At 48.6% G+C, this 16,060-nt stretch overlaps 1 protein-coding gene across 2 annotated transcripts in view; it reads right to left on the bottom strand.

The window, feature by feature from the left end:
- RFX2 (regulatory factor X2) overlaps positions 1–16,060 on the bottom strand; it is a 65,580-nt gene that overhangs the window by 29,872 nt on the left and 19,648 nt on the right. For both annotated transcript variants that reach the window (XM_066336308.1, XM_066336310.1), the window contains exon 2: positions 846–958. In XM_066336308.1, the coding sequence (XP_066192405.1) occupies positions 846–950 (105 nt within the window). In that variant the 5' untranslated portion in view covers positions 951–958. The remainder of the gene's footprint in view (positions 1–845; positions 959–16,060) is intronic.

The raw sequence follows: 16,060 nt of genomic DNA, 5'->3' as shown, positions 1-16,060 counted from the left end.
CCCACTGTCCCAGGCTGCTCCAAGCCCTGTCCAGCCTGGCCTTGGGAACTGCCAGGGATCCAGGGGCAGCCACAGCTGCTCTGGGCACCCTGTGCCAGGGCCTCCCCACCCTCACAGCCAACAATTCCTGCCCAATATCCCATCCAGCCCTGCTCTCTGGCAGTGGGGACCATTCCCTGTGTCCTGTCCCTCCATCCCTTGTCCCAGTCCCTCTCCAGCTCTCCTGGAGCCCCTTTAGGCCCTGCCAGGGGCTCGGAGCTCTCCCTGGAGCCTTCTCTTCTCCAGTGAACAGCCCCAGCCCTCCCAGGCTGTCCCCAGAGCAGAGGGGGTCCAGCCCTTGGAGCAGCTCTGTGGCCTCCTCTGGACCTGTCCCTGCCCTCCTCGTGCTGAGGACCCAAAGGTGGCCCCAGCAGAGCAGAGGGGACAATCCCACCCTGAGCCCTCTGTGGATGCAGCACAGGCTCCTGCTCCAGCTGTGCCCTCACCTGTCCCCGTGCCCTGGGCACCTGCCAGGACTGTTCCCCCTTCCCCTGCCTTTACTAACACCCCAAACAATGACAGCAGGGAATTCATCCGAAGCAAACACCCAAGCTGGCATGAAATCCCTCCCATGGAGACCTGAATTAACCCCCAAACCCCACATTTTAAAGCTTGCACGTGGATTGAGAAGCAAACCCACAGAACCTTTACCATCACCAAGTTCCAGCAACAGGTTGTCGCCTCTACCTCAATGAGCTGATTAAAAACCTTCTCCCCACTATCAAAACCTGGGATTAGGATACATCTGCCAGGGAAAGCAGGGCTCTTCTCCATGGAAACAGCATCCCCAGCTGTGCATACGTTACCTGCTGCGAGGCTGGCACTGGCTGCACCACCGGGGCCTGGGCTGGGGCCGACGTGTGGAGAGACACAGAAGCTGCTGAGTCTGATCCACCCTCGGGACTCTGCATGCTCCCTGCTGGGGACAGCACAGGGACATCAGGGGGGACAGCACAGCACAGCCACAGCCCCCCCAAACCCCTTCAAACCAGGGGTGAAATCCCAGGGGGAGATCCAGCTGGGAAGGGAGGCAGCTCCCGTCCTACACACAGGACTCTTTTTAGTCCTGGAGCTAATTTTAATGCAGAATTATATTGAGGGAAAAGAAAGTTGCACAATTGTTTCACAGAGAGGAGAGGGAAGGAACAGAAAATGCACTTCTATATTTAACCGAAAAGTGGCGTTGGAAAATTATTGTGTCACAGTGAGCATCACACATGATGGGGAAGAGCAGGGGCAGATTTTTAAAATAATGTTTTCTCCCCCTCTGCCTTATCACGTTTGACTACCGCAAAAAGCCTTTTAACCAAACCTAAGCCTGTGCCTGGAGTTTAGCTAAGATTGCACTGGGAAAACGGGGTGGCCAGTTTGGGTTTAGAACCAGAAATAATCGAGGATGAAGAGAAGAAGAACAATTCATCATCATTTTAGAATCCCAAAGGAGCATTTCCACCCTCCCATCCCTGCCCTTGCCCCAAAATCCCCCCAAAGTCCCAGGACAGCCACAGCATCGCCCTCCACTGCCCCACAGCCCTGCAGAGCTGGTGGTGCCCTCAACACCCTCAAATCCCTGAGCCCCAGCTCTCCTCCTGGCACTGTCCCAGCCCGTGTCCCTCCCTGGGGACACCAAGGGATGCTGACATGGAGCTTCTCCACAGCACACAACGGCATTTTGAGGGGGTTTTTTGGGGTGGAGGAGCCTTTTTTCCTCAGTTTCTTGTGAAATTTCCTGCTTAATAAACTATTTTAGGAGGGTTTCTGCTGTCACTTCAAAATCAAAAGGTTGTAAACATCCAGATTTTGGGCAGTGTCATTTCTGCTTTCTTGGCCTCACTGCTGAGCCTCCAGACAATATTATAATGTCTTTTGTTTTAATTCCCTTCTCCTGCCAGGATTTAAACTTTTCCCTCAACTTTGTGCAAGTTAAGAGGCAAAAAGGAAAATGAGAAGCTGAAGGACACTGGACCTGCTCATTTGTGTTCAAAAGAAAGGCAAGGAGGGTGTGAAGTTATAAAATTTACCTGTTTATTCCTTCAGCCACTGACAAAACTGCCCAAATATTAAAATTCCCCCGAAAAACAGGTTTTGAAGGGTTTTTTCCATACTCCATACTCTCATTAGCAAATTACAATTACTCTCCCAACCTTCCCCTAACCTCAGAGCTTGCAAATCATTTTTCTCCCATCTGGGAGAAAAAGTAGGTACAGAACCCACAGAGTCACGGCCACCAAATTAATCCAACAAGCCAGAAACAAGAGAAATTAAATCAATATTTATTCCTGTGTCCTCCCCAGGCCCTGAAGCTGCCCTCAGCACCCCCAGCCCTGCAGCTCTGCTATATAAAGGCAGCACCTGCCTCTCCCCATCACTGCCTCTGCCTGGGTTTGAGCCAAAACCTCCCCGTGAGAAGATTCCAGTTGCAACAGCGCCGTGAGATCAGGAAAATAATAATTCTCCCAGTAAACGAGGGAAATAGCTTCTTGCCTGCTCCAGCCCCAAATTATCAGCTGTTTAACACTTGGCCAGCACATTCCAGTTTGGAATGCTCAGGTGGAGATGCTCAGGCAGGAGAGAGGGGCACTTTTACCACATCTACTGCCCTAACTCTGCCAGAAGTGTTTATTGTGTGTCCCTTGTGCCCAGGGCTATGGTTTGCAGCTTCCCAGGGTTTTCTGAGTGTGAAATGCAGCGTGGTGAGGTTACAGAGGAGAGGTGGGTGAGTTGACAGAGATATTTTAATCATCTATTAATGGCTCTGGCAGGGTCACCTCTTGGCATCTGAGGTCTACAAAAGGGCTCCTTTTAAGTGTAGCTATAATCAGAAAAGAGCACTTAGAAAAGATGGAGTTGGACTTTGATGATCCTTGTAGGTCCCTGCCAACCCAGAATATTCTGATTCCAACCACCACCAACTCATCTTTACTGATACATTTTGTCTTGTGCTTTCCCTCAGCGGCCAGAAGAGAGCAGAGAGATGTAGGCAGGGTAGAAGGTGAATTGTCTGCTGCAAAAACAAATCCCCAGTGTGATTTCAGGTTTGTTCCCAAGGCAGGCTCTGGCAGTGATGACAGCCAGACACAAGGGCTCTGAGGAAATCTGCAGATGGCACTTCCAGACAAGGTAGACAGACAGAGAAGTCCTGGACTGCCAAGGCACACGTACAGGACTTGTTATTATTTTATTTATCAGCGCAACATCCTGGAGAAAGAATAATTCACTTCTCATTAAAGCCCTCCTGCGCATCCTGAGAATTGGATTCGGATCCGTGTGCGCCATCTGCTCTGGGTAATTTGTGCTGATGGAAAGCTGACAGCACACACAGAATTCCTGTGCTCCCAGAAAGCAGCACAAGGTGCTGCAGAGCTCTGCTGATGCCCTGGCAGCACGGCTGCCAAGGGAGCTGGCACCTGAGGCAGGGCTCCAGAGGGTGGAGAAAGCATTGGCTGCCAAGGACGAGAGGAAAGGTGGTACCCAAAGTCTTGCTCCTTCCTCTTCACCTTGTTTTTATTTGTTAAGAACAGGTCACATAAATCAGAGGTGGGACTGGCACTGGCCTTGGTTGTCATGGGGTATTTAGGTCTTGTATTTCCATCATAGATTGGTTTGGGTTGGAAGGGACCTCACACCTCATCCCATCCCACCCCTGCCATGGGCAGGGACACCTCCCACTGTCCCAGGCTGCTCCAAGCCCTGTCCAGCCTGGCCTTGGGCACTGCCAGGGATCCAGGGGCAGTTCCTGTTTCCAACTGAGCAGATCCAGGGTCAGGAACTCCTCTGGAGCTCCCTCAGCCTCGTGCAGCTCTTTGGCAGCTCTGCCACATCCCTGAAAGGAGACTCCCTGCTCTCCTCCCAGCCCACCTCACACAGAGGGGGAAGATTTACAGTATTCTTGATCATCTTCTTAGCAGAAATCACTGGCTCAAAAGCCAGACCTCCTGCTTCTTTCCCACAGATCAAAGGTTTGCTTCTTCCTCTTAGATCTGGCCTAAGACAGAGAGGTTTATGCCACTGTAGCTCCTTCACAGAAGGACTGACAGAAGCCATTAAAAGGTGTCTCATGGCCTCTGACAGCCTGGCAGCCCCTGGGACTGAGGAATTTGCAAACTGAGAAGTTAATTAATAGCCAACAAAACTGCTGGTGGGTCACAGAGAGGATCAGCAGTATCCAGAGGTGATATTCTCAGTTCCAGGGCTCCTCACTGGGTGAAGAAGAGCAAAATAAGTCAGTTATTGTGGAGAAATGAGCTGATGGACCTGACCAGGCAAAAGGAATAAAATCGTGGTGAGAATCTGAGAATGGTTTAGGTAGGAAAAGACCTTAAACCTCATCCCATTGCAGCCCCTGCCATGTGCAGGGACACCTCCCACTGTCCCAGGCTGCTCCAGCCTGGCCTTGGGCACTGCCAGGGATCCAGGGGCAGCCACAGCTGCTCTGGGCACCCTGTGCCAGGCCCTCACCGCCCTCATAGCCAGGAATTCTTTTTTAATTTCTAATTTCTTATCTAAATCTGCCCTCCTTCACTTTAAAGCCATTCCCCTTGTCCTGTCACCGTATGGCTTTATAAAAAGTCCTCTTTCATATGCACCTTTTGGACACTAAAAAGCTGCTTTAAGGTCTCCTTACAGTGGATTAATTCAACACATTGGCATTTCAGGGAGAGACAAGTTTCAAGCTCTGGTTGCTCAACGTGGCTGGTGATGTCACACAGGCCACCAGGGCCCTGGAAGGCATCACAGACATCTGGATTCCAGGTTGCATCATCACTGAATGAATCAGGCAGATAAGGAGGCTGCTGCCTCTGGAAACCTTCTGTTTACACACAGCTATCTCGGTATCCAAGCAAACAGCAGGGACAGGAAAGGAAATTCAGGAAAAAAAAAAAAAACCCTAATAACTTCTGGGTGCTATTTCTGGTCCTGCCACCAGCTCCCTCCGTGACCTTGAACAGGATGCTTCCCTTTCCCTGTGCTTCAATTTTCCCACTCCTAAAAAAGCCACAAATACTCCCCTAGGCAAGGTGTTTTTCAAGCACTGGTCTCTGAGGGCTGTCAGAGCCTGAATGCCTTTCAGAGAGACAAGGAGGAACAGCACAAGCCTCGAGGGCTGATAAAAACTCGGGTTGTCACCGTCTCATTCATAAGGAACCCTCGCCTCCATGTAAATGGCCTTGCCTTTGTTCATCTCTCCTGCCTACAGCAGCTCCACACCGCTGGGAAAACAGAGATAACAGGAGCATTTCAAAATATTTTCTGTGTTCAGGTTTGCAGGGGGAGTGGGGGGAAAGGAGGAGGCAGCTGGGGGAGATCCCAGCCACTCCTGCAGGTGCTGAGGAGGGGATGGAGCAGCATCTTCTGCTCCCCAGCAGGGTCTGGAGAAGGAGGGGGCTGATGGCAGAGCTGGTCCTGGGTGCTCTCTGCTGCACCCACGGGCTTTGCCATCCAGGAGATGGATTTTTCCACAGAATGCTTCAAAAGAAACCATCAGGCTCTGAGCTCTCAAACAACAGAAGTTTCAGAGCTGAATTCCTCAAAGGTGGAAGGAGTTCTGGTGATCTGAGCTAGAGCAGACCTCAGCGAAATGTTTGGTTTTTCTGTCTTTGGTGGTCTGGTCCTGGCTCTGCAGCACACAGAGTGGCAGCAGCAGCCATCCAAACCCCAAATTAAAGGGGATTTAAGTCCCTTCCTCAGGCCCAGGGTGGCTCCTGCTGTAATTGTGGCCACACCACCTTTTGGGTTTATTCTACAGCTCACCACTGGACACGGACAGAACTCCCTCTCTGCCTTATTTTTATTTTTTGAGAGCTGGGTCACATTAATCAGAGGTGAGACTGGCACAATCCTGGTTCTTATGGGGGTATTTAAGTCTTGTATTTACATATCTTTATTTCTTTAAGGTAAAAATGTAAAACCTATGAGCTACCCTACAGCAGCAGCCGACTCAGAAAATGATGGAATATGGAATATTTGGGATGGGAACGGCCCTTAAAGCCCATCCAGTGCCACCCCTGCCATGGCAGGGACACCTTCCACTGTCCCAGGCTGCTCCAAGCCCTGTCCAGCCTGGCCTTGGGCACTGCCAGGGATCCAGGGGCAGCCACAGCTGCTCTGGGCACCCTGTGCCAGGGTCTCCACCCTCCCAGGCAGGAATTTCCTCTCTACAGAATCATACATTTCTATTAGTGCTACTTTCAAAACATTAAAATTGTTCCTGTTCCAGTGAATCACTTGCTCATTTGAAGAAAAAAAAACCCAAAAAAACCAGATCATGAACGATTTTATTTAATTTGCTTTTCAAAGCTTACTTGGTTGGTCATCCTTTGATCTTATTTAAACTTTTCAAATTCCTTTATTACATCCTTTTATTTCTGGCAGGACTTTTGAAATTGAATATAATACTGGGATATAAATGAGGGAAAGGAAAATATCCTCAGTGAGTTTTTTTTTTTTTCGTTAGTTTTAAGAAATATCAATTATTTGACTTCTGGGATAAAGTTATTTTTTTATAGCTACTTATATTTAAGCTTCCCAGTAAACCCTGGTGAGTATTATCACCTCCATGGGTAAGAAATCCAGTGCCCTGTCCTTGCCATTCATAAATGGACTTAACACCTTCTTCTCAAAGGGGATTTAAATGTGGGGCATAAAAACCCGACAGAAAAACGACTGCCTAGAGGCACGGGAAATGTTAAATCAGATTTTTGATGCCTGAAGGATGTATTTATAGAACCATTTCAGTTGGAAAAGACCTTTAAGATCATTGAGCCCAACCATCATCACTGCCAAGTCAACCACGAAACTCCACAGCTTTTATTTCAAATTAAGACCTAAAGGTGGGAAAAGTTTGGGTTTTTTTTCCAGGTTAAGCTGCTCTAATGATGCTGAGCTTTTTATTTCTGGTGCTCTTCAAATGCCAACAGCCTTGGCTCTCCAGGTAAACCCAAGCATCCTGAATTTCTAATCATCACCTGTGCACACTGTCAGACACTTCCTGTCGTGAGAATTGAAAAGAAATCTGCAGCTGAAATCTCTGCAGACACGGGAGAGGGACAAGCTGAGCTACAGCAAGATTTGTATTCATTGGACTTGATTTTAGAGGTCTGTTCCACCCTTAAAAATTCCATGGTAGAGCTAAAAGCGTTGCATGCACCAGAACTGCAGGAAACCAGGAGGTGGATGGGACTGCCAATGGCATTTTAGACAGGAAAATTCACCTTAAATTAATACAGCAAATAACCTTCGTTCACCTTTAATATTATCAGGAATTAATGAGGTTTAGTGCAGCCAACAGCCTCAGCTGGCACAGTTTGTGCTCCAGGTTTTCCTTCTGCTGAACGGATCTGAGGCTGACCAGGGGGTGAATTACCCAGGGAATCTCATCCAACCCCATTTCCATGTGCAAGTCCATGATACAGCCATGAATTTTTAATAAAAAAATCTCCTGATATCTGTTATTTTACTGAAAATAATGGGAAGGCTGAAGTGTTAGAAAAACCAAAAAAATTCAATTATTTCTCATTCACTACACTGACCTGCAAGGATCAAAATTGAAATCCAGGTTTTTCATTGGTTTTCTTGGTTGATTCTGTGCAATTTTTTTTCATGCTTTGAAGGGAAGGCTTACATTTAAAAATAGTTATTTGGTTATTGGAGCTTTTATTCAGGTTTAGTTGGCTTGGAGCTTAGATAAATGGGAAAACCAGAAAAGCAATAACAGAATGCAGGAGAAATAAAAATGCCATTTAACCATCATGTTCTAGATGGGCTCTAAACAGTATTTTCTCCCCTGACTGCAGAAAAAGGAACCAGGGAATTTACATTCAATGCTTTCACTACTGAGAATTCTCAACACTCTCAAAACAGATTGAAAAAAATAGCAGTAATGCAAGGAATGGCTGATTTTGATTCTTTTCTAGCAGATGCAAGTATCTATCTACTTCATCCACCACACTCTAGGCCACAGTTATTTTACTAAAGAAAACTTTCTTAAATATTTTCCATTTCATTCAACATTTCTGGCTCAGTCTGGATGTAATATCTTGCCCTGAAAAGGCATTAGTTGTGCTTGAAGCAGGGCACAGAAAGGAAGTGTTTCATTCTTTGGAAGAAGGAACTGGTTTATTTGATGTGAATGAAAATGGATCGAGCGACTTCTCCCTCCTTTGAGGGAAATATTTGTGTTAAACCCAGCCTGGCTCACACACATCCTTCATCCCTGCTGCTCATGTCTCCAAAGCATGAGACCTCCAAGGAATAACAGGCGTTCCCCTGAAATTCCCACCAGGAAAACACCACTTTCAGTTTTTCCATCACCTAAAACGCTCCCAAGGTGGAGGAGCACAAGGAGCAGGACACAGCTCCCAACCAAGACCATGGGGTGTCCCCATCTCTGCATCTGCTTCGGAAAAACGTGATTCCAGCTCCTTCAGATGAGAAATCCAAAGAAACTCTTTGCTTTTGATGGCTGAGCAAAGCAGAATTCCACTTCAGGAATGTTCTTTTCGAAGAGCACACAGGGATGCTGAGAGAACAGAGCTCCCACCTCGGCTGTGAGCAGTGGCTGCAGCTCAAAGCATTTGGAGTCTGCCTGCTCAGCACCTGAACTCGACCTCTGTCCATGGTGTTTGTACAGCTGCCCGTTGTGGCATTCCCCCAGCTCTGGAGAGCAACTGGGAATAGCAATTCCTGGGATCTGAACTGCCCTGAAAGCCCTGCAAGGTGAGCTGCTGCTCTGGCTTTGAGAGGGAACCAGGAGATCTCACAGAGTCCTGGAATGATTTGGGTTGGAAGGGACACCAAAGCCCATCCAGTGCCACCCCTGCCATGGCAGGGACACCTCCCACTGTCCCAGGCTGCTCCAAGCCCTGTCCAGCCTGGCCTTGGGCACTGCCAGGGATCCAGGGGCAGCCACAGCTGCTCTGGGCACCCTGTGCCAGGGCTCCCCACCCTCCCAAGGAACAATTCCTGCCCAATGTCCCATCCAGCCCTGCCCTCTGGCAGTTTGAATCCTTTCCCCTTGGCGTGTCTCTCCAGCTCCACACAAAGAGCCTCTCTCCAGTTTTCTTGCCAGCCCCCTCAGACCCTGGAAGGATACGGGACCAGACAGAGCCTTGGCTCATGCAAGCCTTGACCTCAGCACCAGAACTCTCCATCCCACATCGAGGTGACACCAAGCCACCCCACAGAGCCTGGGACAGGGCAGGACAGTGCCTGGCACCCCACAGCAGCACCAGCCCTTGGGGACTGCCCCATCCCAGGGGTGCAGCACCCTCCAGCTCTCCCAGGCAGCCCCTCCTCACCCAGCAGGGCACGGGGAGAGCTTGGGGCCATCTCTGACACACAGGACATGTCCTTGTCCCCTGCCAGGCTGCTGGGAACTGGCAGCACCTGAAACAGCTCACTCACAGTTTCCTGAACCATGTGTCATAACCTTTCCCCTCTCCACGAGCCCTGTTAAGTGGAGGGGGATGGAAGTGGGAAGCAAACGTGCCAAGGGACTTGAAAAGAAGCTTTCTGAAGAAACTACTCATTACACTGCTTCAAAATTTTATAAACAAGAGAAGGCACCAGACCCTGCCACTGATTAGGTTAAATTAATTTAAAACAGAAGCAAATACTGCTTGTCTACGAGCTCCAGTTACCTGGAAACACAGATAAACCCAAAACATACTTTTCAAGGGCAGCAGGCACTATAGCTGGGGTTGGGGTTTTTTTTTTCAGAAAACTGGTCCTCATGGAAAAATACAAATTTGGAAACAGCTTTTATTAGCAAGTTAATAATATACCGAAATACAAATATACACTCAGTCTTTAATTAGATTTCACAGAATTAAGTCAAGTAATATATATATACACACACAAAACTGTTGTGTAACAGCCGTTCACTAATCTCTGCTGTTTCTTTAAAAGTAACTTTGAGGACAGAAAAGAGTCAGGAATGGATCTGTGCTGGCCCTGGAATTTGGAGTTCCCTTAAGAGCCAGATGAAATTAAAGAGCAGAAGCCAGAATAATTTAGGAGGTGCTGGCAAAATCCAAATCCCACGTGCAGGAATCTCAGCCATGAACAGGGGCAAAGAATTGTTGGGAACATCCTTCCCATACAAAAACCTGTCCTGTTTTCTTTTGGGTTAATAACCTGAACACTCTCCGAGCATCAAGAGCCAGGATTGGATTCCTTCAGATCTGAGAGTGTCCCTGTTCCTGCCCTGCTGCTCTTCACCCTCAGAACCCAACACAGAATCCCAGAATATCCTGAGCTGGGAGAGACCCTCAGGGATCATCAATCCAACCCCTGGCCCTGCCCAGACACCCAACAATCCCACCCTGAGCATCCCTGAGAGCCTTGTCCAAACCCTCCTGGAGCTCTGGCACCTTGGGGCTGGGACCATTCCCTGGGGAGCCTGGGCAGTGCCCCAGCACCCTCGGGGGGAAGAACCTTTCCCTGAGCTCCAGCCCAGCCCTGGCACAGCTCCAGCCCTTCCTGGGGTTCTCACAGACTCACCTGCACTGCTCACTGCTGTTTATTGGTAAGAAAAGCCCAAGAGATTCCAGATTTTTAGTGTAGCACAACCCTGTCAACAAGTGGAACTCCCTTGTTTTTTTTCCTATGAACCACCTAAACCTTGACTTCAGAAAGGTTTTGCTACAGTGATGGAAAATGTTAGCTTAGAAACATCTGGGAGTCTGCTGAGCCATGAGGATGCTTTCACATCTGGAAGGAGCAATTAAAAGCCACACTCCAGTGCTCTCCATGTCCCGGCTGTAACAAATACATCGATGCTACCTGGTGAAAACAAGCACAGGTTCTGGGTCTGAATTAATTGTTTCTCATATTTTTAATATGTGCACTGGAGGGGTTTCCCAGGACTGTGATTCAACAAGGAAATACAATTTCTAAAAATAGAAATATTTTGAAATAGAATCCCAGAATGGTTTGGATTGAAAGAACCTTAAAGCCCATCCAGTGCCACCCCTGCCATGGCAGGGACACCTTCCACTGTCCCTGGCTGCTCCAAGCCCTGTCCAGCCTGGCCTTGGGCACTGCCAGGGATCCAGGGGCAGCCACAGCTGCTCTGGGCACCCTGTGCCAGGGCCTCCCCACCCTCACAGCCAACAATTCCTGCCCAATATCCCAACTCTCCCTGCCAGTGCCAGTGGGAAGCCATTCCCTGTGTCCTGTTCCTCCCCTTGTGAGAAAACAGCGTCTCCAGGAAAAATCTGGCACAAAAGGATTTCAGAAGTTCCTTTCCAGGACACATCTAAAAGTTTCCATCATCAGCCAAAGCAGAGTCTGTGGTTCCTTGTCCCCTGCAGTCTGTGGCTCTCTCAGAGCTGGTGCCTGCTCCCAGGACAATCCCAGGTACCTGGTACAGCTAATCCTCCCCTGGCTGAATTGGGCTCCTTTTGGAACAAGGAACTGCAAACCTTGGTGCTGCTTTTTATAGCTTGTCCTATGGCTTTTATAGCTTCTCCAACGTCAGAGAACCACGGAATGTGTCACTTACTCGAAATTAATTCCAAGAGATCAGTTGAAATCACACCTGTATTTCCCTAGCTCTCATTTTTTTACTTAGACTAGACAACCTTTCACTGGCTGTAAGACCAAGCAGCCTTTGAGGATTTCAGTGTGAAGAAGAATTGCTGCAGTATTCCATGGGGATTTGCTGCAGTATTCCATGAGAATTGCTGCAGTATTCCCTGGGGATTTGCTGCAGTATTCCTTGGGGATTTGCTGCAGTATTCCATGGGGAATTGCTGCAGTATTCCCTGGGGACTGGCTGCAGTATTCCATGGGGAATTGCTGCAGTATTTAATGGGGAATTGCTGCACTATTCCATGAGAATTGCTGCACTATTCCATGGAGTTTTGATGCAGTATTTCATGGGGATTTCCTGCAGTATTCCATGGGGATTGGCTGCAGTATTCCAAGGAGAATTGCTGCAGTGTTCCCTGGGCATTTGCTGCAGTATTGCATGGACATTCCTGCAGTATTCCATGGAGATTTCCTGCAGTATTCCATGAGAATTGCTGCAGTATTCCATGGAGTTTTGCTGCAGTATTCCATGGAGTTTTGCTGCAGTATTCCATGGAGTTTTGCTGCAGTATTCCATGAGAATTGCTGCACTATTCCATGGAGTTTTGCTGCACTATTCCATGGAGTTTTGCTGCAGTATTCCATGAGAATTGCTGCACTATTCCATGGAGTTTTGCTGCACTATTCCATGGAGTTTTGCTGCACTATTCCATGGAGTTTTGCTGCAGTATTTCATGGGGATTTCCTGCAGTATTCCATGGGGATTGGCTGCAGTATTCCAAGGAGAATGGCTGCAGTGTTCCCTGGGGATGTGGGGCAGCAGCAGCAGCTGTTTCCAGCCAGCACAGCAGGAGCTGCTGCCAGCACAGCCCAGGGTGTTGCTGTTTATTTACACAGCACCACTTATGAGCCTTGTGGTGCCTCACAAAATGAAGCAGAAGAAGCAACAAACACAAACTGGGGCTGTTTGGAGCAGAGATGACTTTGTGTCACGTTTTACAGCATCCTTGGAGTCAGGGCTCCAGATCTCCAGAAGATCCCACCATGGGGTCAACTGTGGGATGAACTGGGGGTTTGTACTTCGGGAGGCAGAAGAGGAGGAGGAAAAGGAAGAAGAGAAGGAAGAGGAGGAGGAGGTTCTAGGTTGTCCCAGCTCAGCACAGCACAGGGAGCACTGCCCTGACCAGGAACTGCTCTAACTGGGGAGCAATCACCAGGAAAATCTGAGCTCTGCTCCTGCACTCCACAGAAAATGGAGTCAGGGGGAAGAGACCTGGAGAAGGACTTTGGACAAGGGCCTGGAGGAACAGGACAAGGAGGAATGGCTTCAAACTGCCAGAGGGTTGGGTTAGATGGGATATTGGGAAGGAATTCTTCCCTGGGAGGGTGGTGAGGGGCTGGGATGGAATTCCCAGAGAAGCTGTGGCTGCCCCTGGATCCCTGGAACTGTTCAAGCACTGAGCTTGGAGCACCGTGGGATGGTGGAAGGTGTCCCTGCCCATGGCAGGGGGTGGCACTGGCTTCAAGGACCTTTCCAGCCCAAACCATTCTGTGATTCTGTGATCTCCAGCCACTCCTCAGTCACACGGGGTGGCTCAAAATTAAACTCTCAACGGTTCTTCAACCACTCAATTGCTGTGTCCAGTGCACATTTCAGCAAATACAGGGACACCAGGAATTGATTCCCCACCACTGCACTGCTCCAGTGAGGGGGATGGAGGAATTTAAGCTTCATAAAGCTGCTGGTGACTGGGACAGATTCCAGGACTAAACAAGACCCCGAATAGAAGACAGAAACTATCCAGAGACAGGCAATTCTCCCTGGAAAGGCAAAGAGAAGGCTGCTGTAGATGTCCTAGAACCGCAGTTTGGGAATATGGATTTGAATATTTCGCACCTGGAGAACAGCACTGGAGGATTTTTGGTGAGGACAGCAGTAAGATAAACCATATCCTACAGGAATGGGAAGAGATAAAGGCTTCCATCAGCTCCACACTGCTCCAACAGCTCCCACTGTCCCAAGGAAAGAGAACTGACTGCTACAGAAGGGAAATTAACTGAGCAAGATCGTTTATGCAGGCAATAAATTCCTGTGGGCAGCAGTTTTGACCTGGAGAACCAGTGGGTGGCTTTGTGACAGGCAGCTCACCCCAGTGATCTTTCTGTCTCTGGTCTGGCTGGACAGGGGCTCTGAGGACCCCAAAACCCACCTGATCCCACCATCCCCAAACTCCACCAGATCCCACCATCCCCAAACCTCACCTGACCCTACCATCCAAATCCCATCTCACTCCATCATCCCCAAACCCCACCTGACGCCACTGTCCCCAAACCCACCTGACCCCACCATCCTCAAAACTCACCTCACCCTACTATCCCCAAACTCCACCTGACCCTACCATCCCCAAACCGCATCTGATCCCACCATCCTCAAAATTCACCAGATCTCACCATCCCCAAACCCCACCTGACCCCACTATTCCCAAACCCCACCTCACCCCACCATCCCCAAACCCCACCTGATCCCACTATCCCCAAAATTCACCTCACCCCACTATCCCCAAAATCCACCTGACCCCACCATCCCCAAACCCCACCCACCTCACCCCACTGTCCCCAAATCCCACCTGACCCCACCATCCAAATCCCACCTCACCCCACCATCCCCAAAACCCACCTGACCCCCCCCATCCCCAAACCCCACCTGACCCCACTGTCCCCAAACCCACCTGACCCCACCATCCTCAACACTCACCTCACCCTACTATCCCCAAACCCCACCTGACCCTACCATCCCCAAACCGCATCTGATCCCACCATCCTCAAAATTCACCAGATCTCACCATCCCCAAACCCCACCTCACCCCACCATCCCCAAACCCCACCTGACCCCACTATTCCCAAACCCCACCTCACCCCACCACCCGCAAACCGCATCTGACCCCACCATCCAAACCCCACCTCACCCCACCATCCCCAAACCCACCTGACCCTACTATCCCCAAAACCCACCTGACCCCCCCATCCCCAAACCCCACCACAGCCTGGCTCAATCCAGCTCCTGACAGATCAGAAGCGGATGGGGAAGACTTAAACCCTTTTTTAAAATTAAGCAGGGGAGGAAAAAAAAAACCCCACAACAATCTTCTCTGCTAATTCCGAAACCCCTCCGCGGGGTTTCGGGGACCCCTCACGGAGCAGCCAAAGCTCCCAAATGGAAGAATCCGGCTCGGGAGCTGACGGCGGGGAGGATGTGTGGGAGGAAGGCTGCGATGTTTGGGCAGTAACAGCGGTTGCCAGGGGTGACAATGTCCCCTCCCGGTCCCCTCCCGTTGCCGGGAGACGCGGGGAGCGTTTTTCCCAAAGCAAACATGCCCGTGCCGCCTGGCGGAGTGTGTCAGCGGGGATTTGGGGAGGGCAAACCCCGCCTCTGCCATGGGAACGGCCCGGGGGGGCCCGGCTTTTGTTTCGCTCCCCGTTTGTGTGATGGAATTGTTATGGCAGGATAAAGGGATTAGCGGGGCTGGGGAGAGCTCCTCAGAGGAGATGCTCAGGAGAGAAATCTTTTTGTTCAGCTGGGTTTTTGGTGTTTTTTTTTTTGTTTTTTTTTTTTTTTTTTTTTTTTTTTTTCTTTTTGGTTTTTTTTTTTTGCGTGTTTGGTTTGTTTTTTTTGTGTTTTTGTTTTTTATTTTTTGGTTGTTTTTTTTTTTCTTTTTTTTGTGTTTTTTTTTGTTTTTTTTTTTTTTTTTTTTTGTTTTTTTGGGTTTTTTTGGGTTTTTTGTTTTTGTTTTTTTGGGTTTTTTTTGGTTTTTATGTGGTTTTTGTTTTTGTTTTTTTGGGTTTTTTGGGGGTTTTTTTTGTGTGTGTGTTTTTTTTTGGTTTTGTGGTTTTTTTGTTGTTTTGGGTTTGTTTTTTGTTTTTTTTTTGTTTTAGTTTTTTTTTTTTGTTTGTTTTTTTTTGTGGGTTTTTTGGGGTTTTTTAAAATAATATTAAGGAATTAAGATTTTTTGTTTTTTGAGCTAGGAGTAAACTGCTCACAGTATTTCTGCACCCCCAAACACACACACAAGTCCCTCAGCAAGTTTTCTTTCAACTTCTTCTTTTTTTTTTTGTTTTTTTTTCTCCCCACCTATTTGTAGATCTCGCAAAGTTTTCCAACAGAATTTAGATCTGTTTTAAGCAGGGTTGAGCTTACTTAAAACAGCTTTGTTTTTCTTGGTGGTGGCTGTGAATCCAGGCAAAGGCTGGAAATGGGCTGTGTTTGGTTTCCTCTGATTCGATGAAGAGGAGAAATTAATCAAAAAGTTGTTTTTTTTTTTCTAGTGCCACGAACATGGAAAGCTAATTTAAATTCTCCACATCGATTTTGTTACGTTAGAATTGGAGGCAATTAATCATAAGCACAAGTGTAGAGACACTGGGAGGATTTTAAGGAAGAGCTTGCTCTGGGGAAATAAAGAACAGAGAAAAGCTTTTGTTGGGCTGATGG

This window comes from Sylvia atricapilla, chromosome 26, assembly GCF_009819655.1.
Source record: "Sylvia atricapilla isolate bSylAtr1 chromosome 26, bSylAtr1.pri, whole genome shotgun sequence".
In the NCBI taxonomy this organism is placed as follows: domain Eukaryota; kingdom Metazoa; phylum Chordata; class Aves; order Passeriformes; family Sylviidae; genus Sylvia; species Sylvia atricapilla.
The sequence above is the reverse complement of the archived record's forward strand: the minus strand, read 5'-3'. Positions and strand labels throughout refer to the sequence as shown.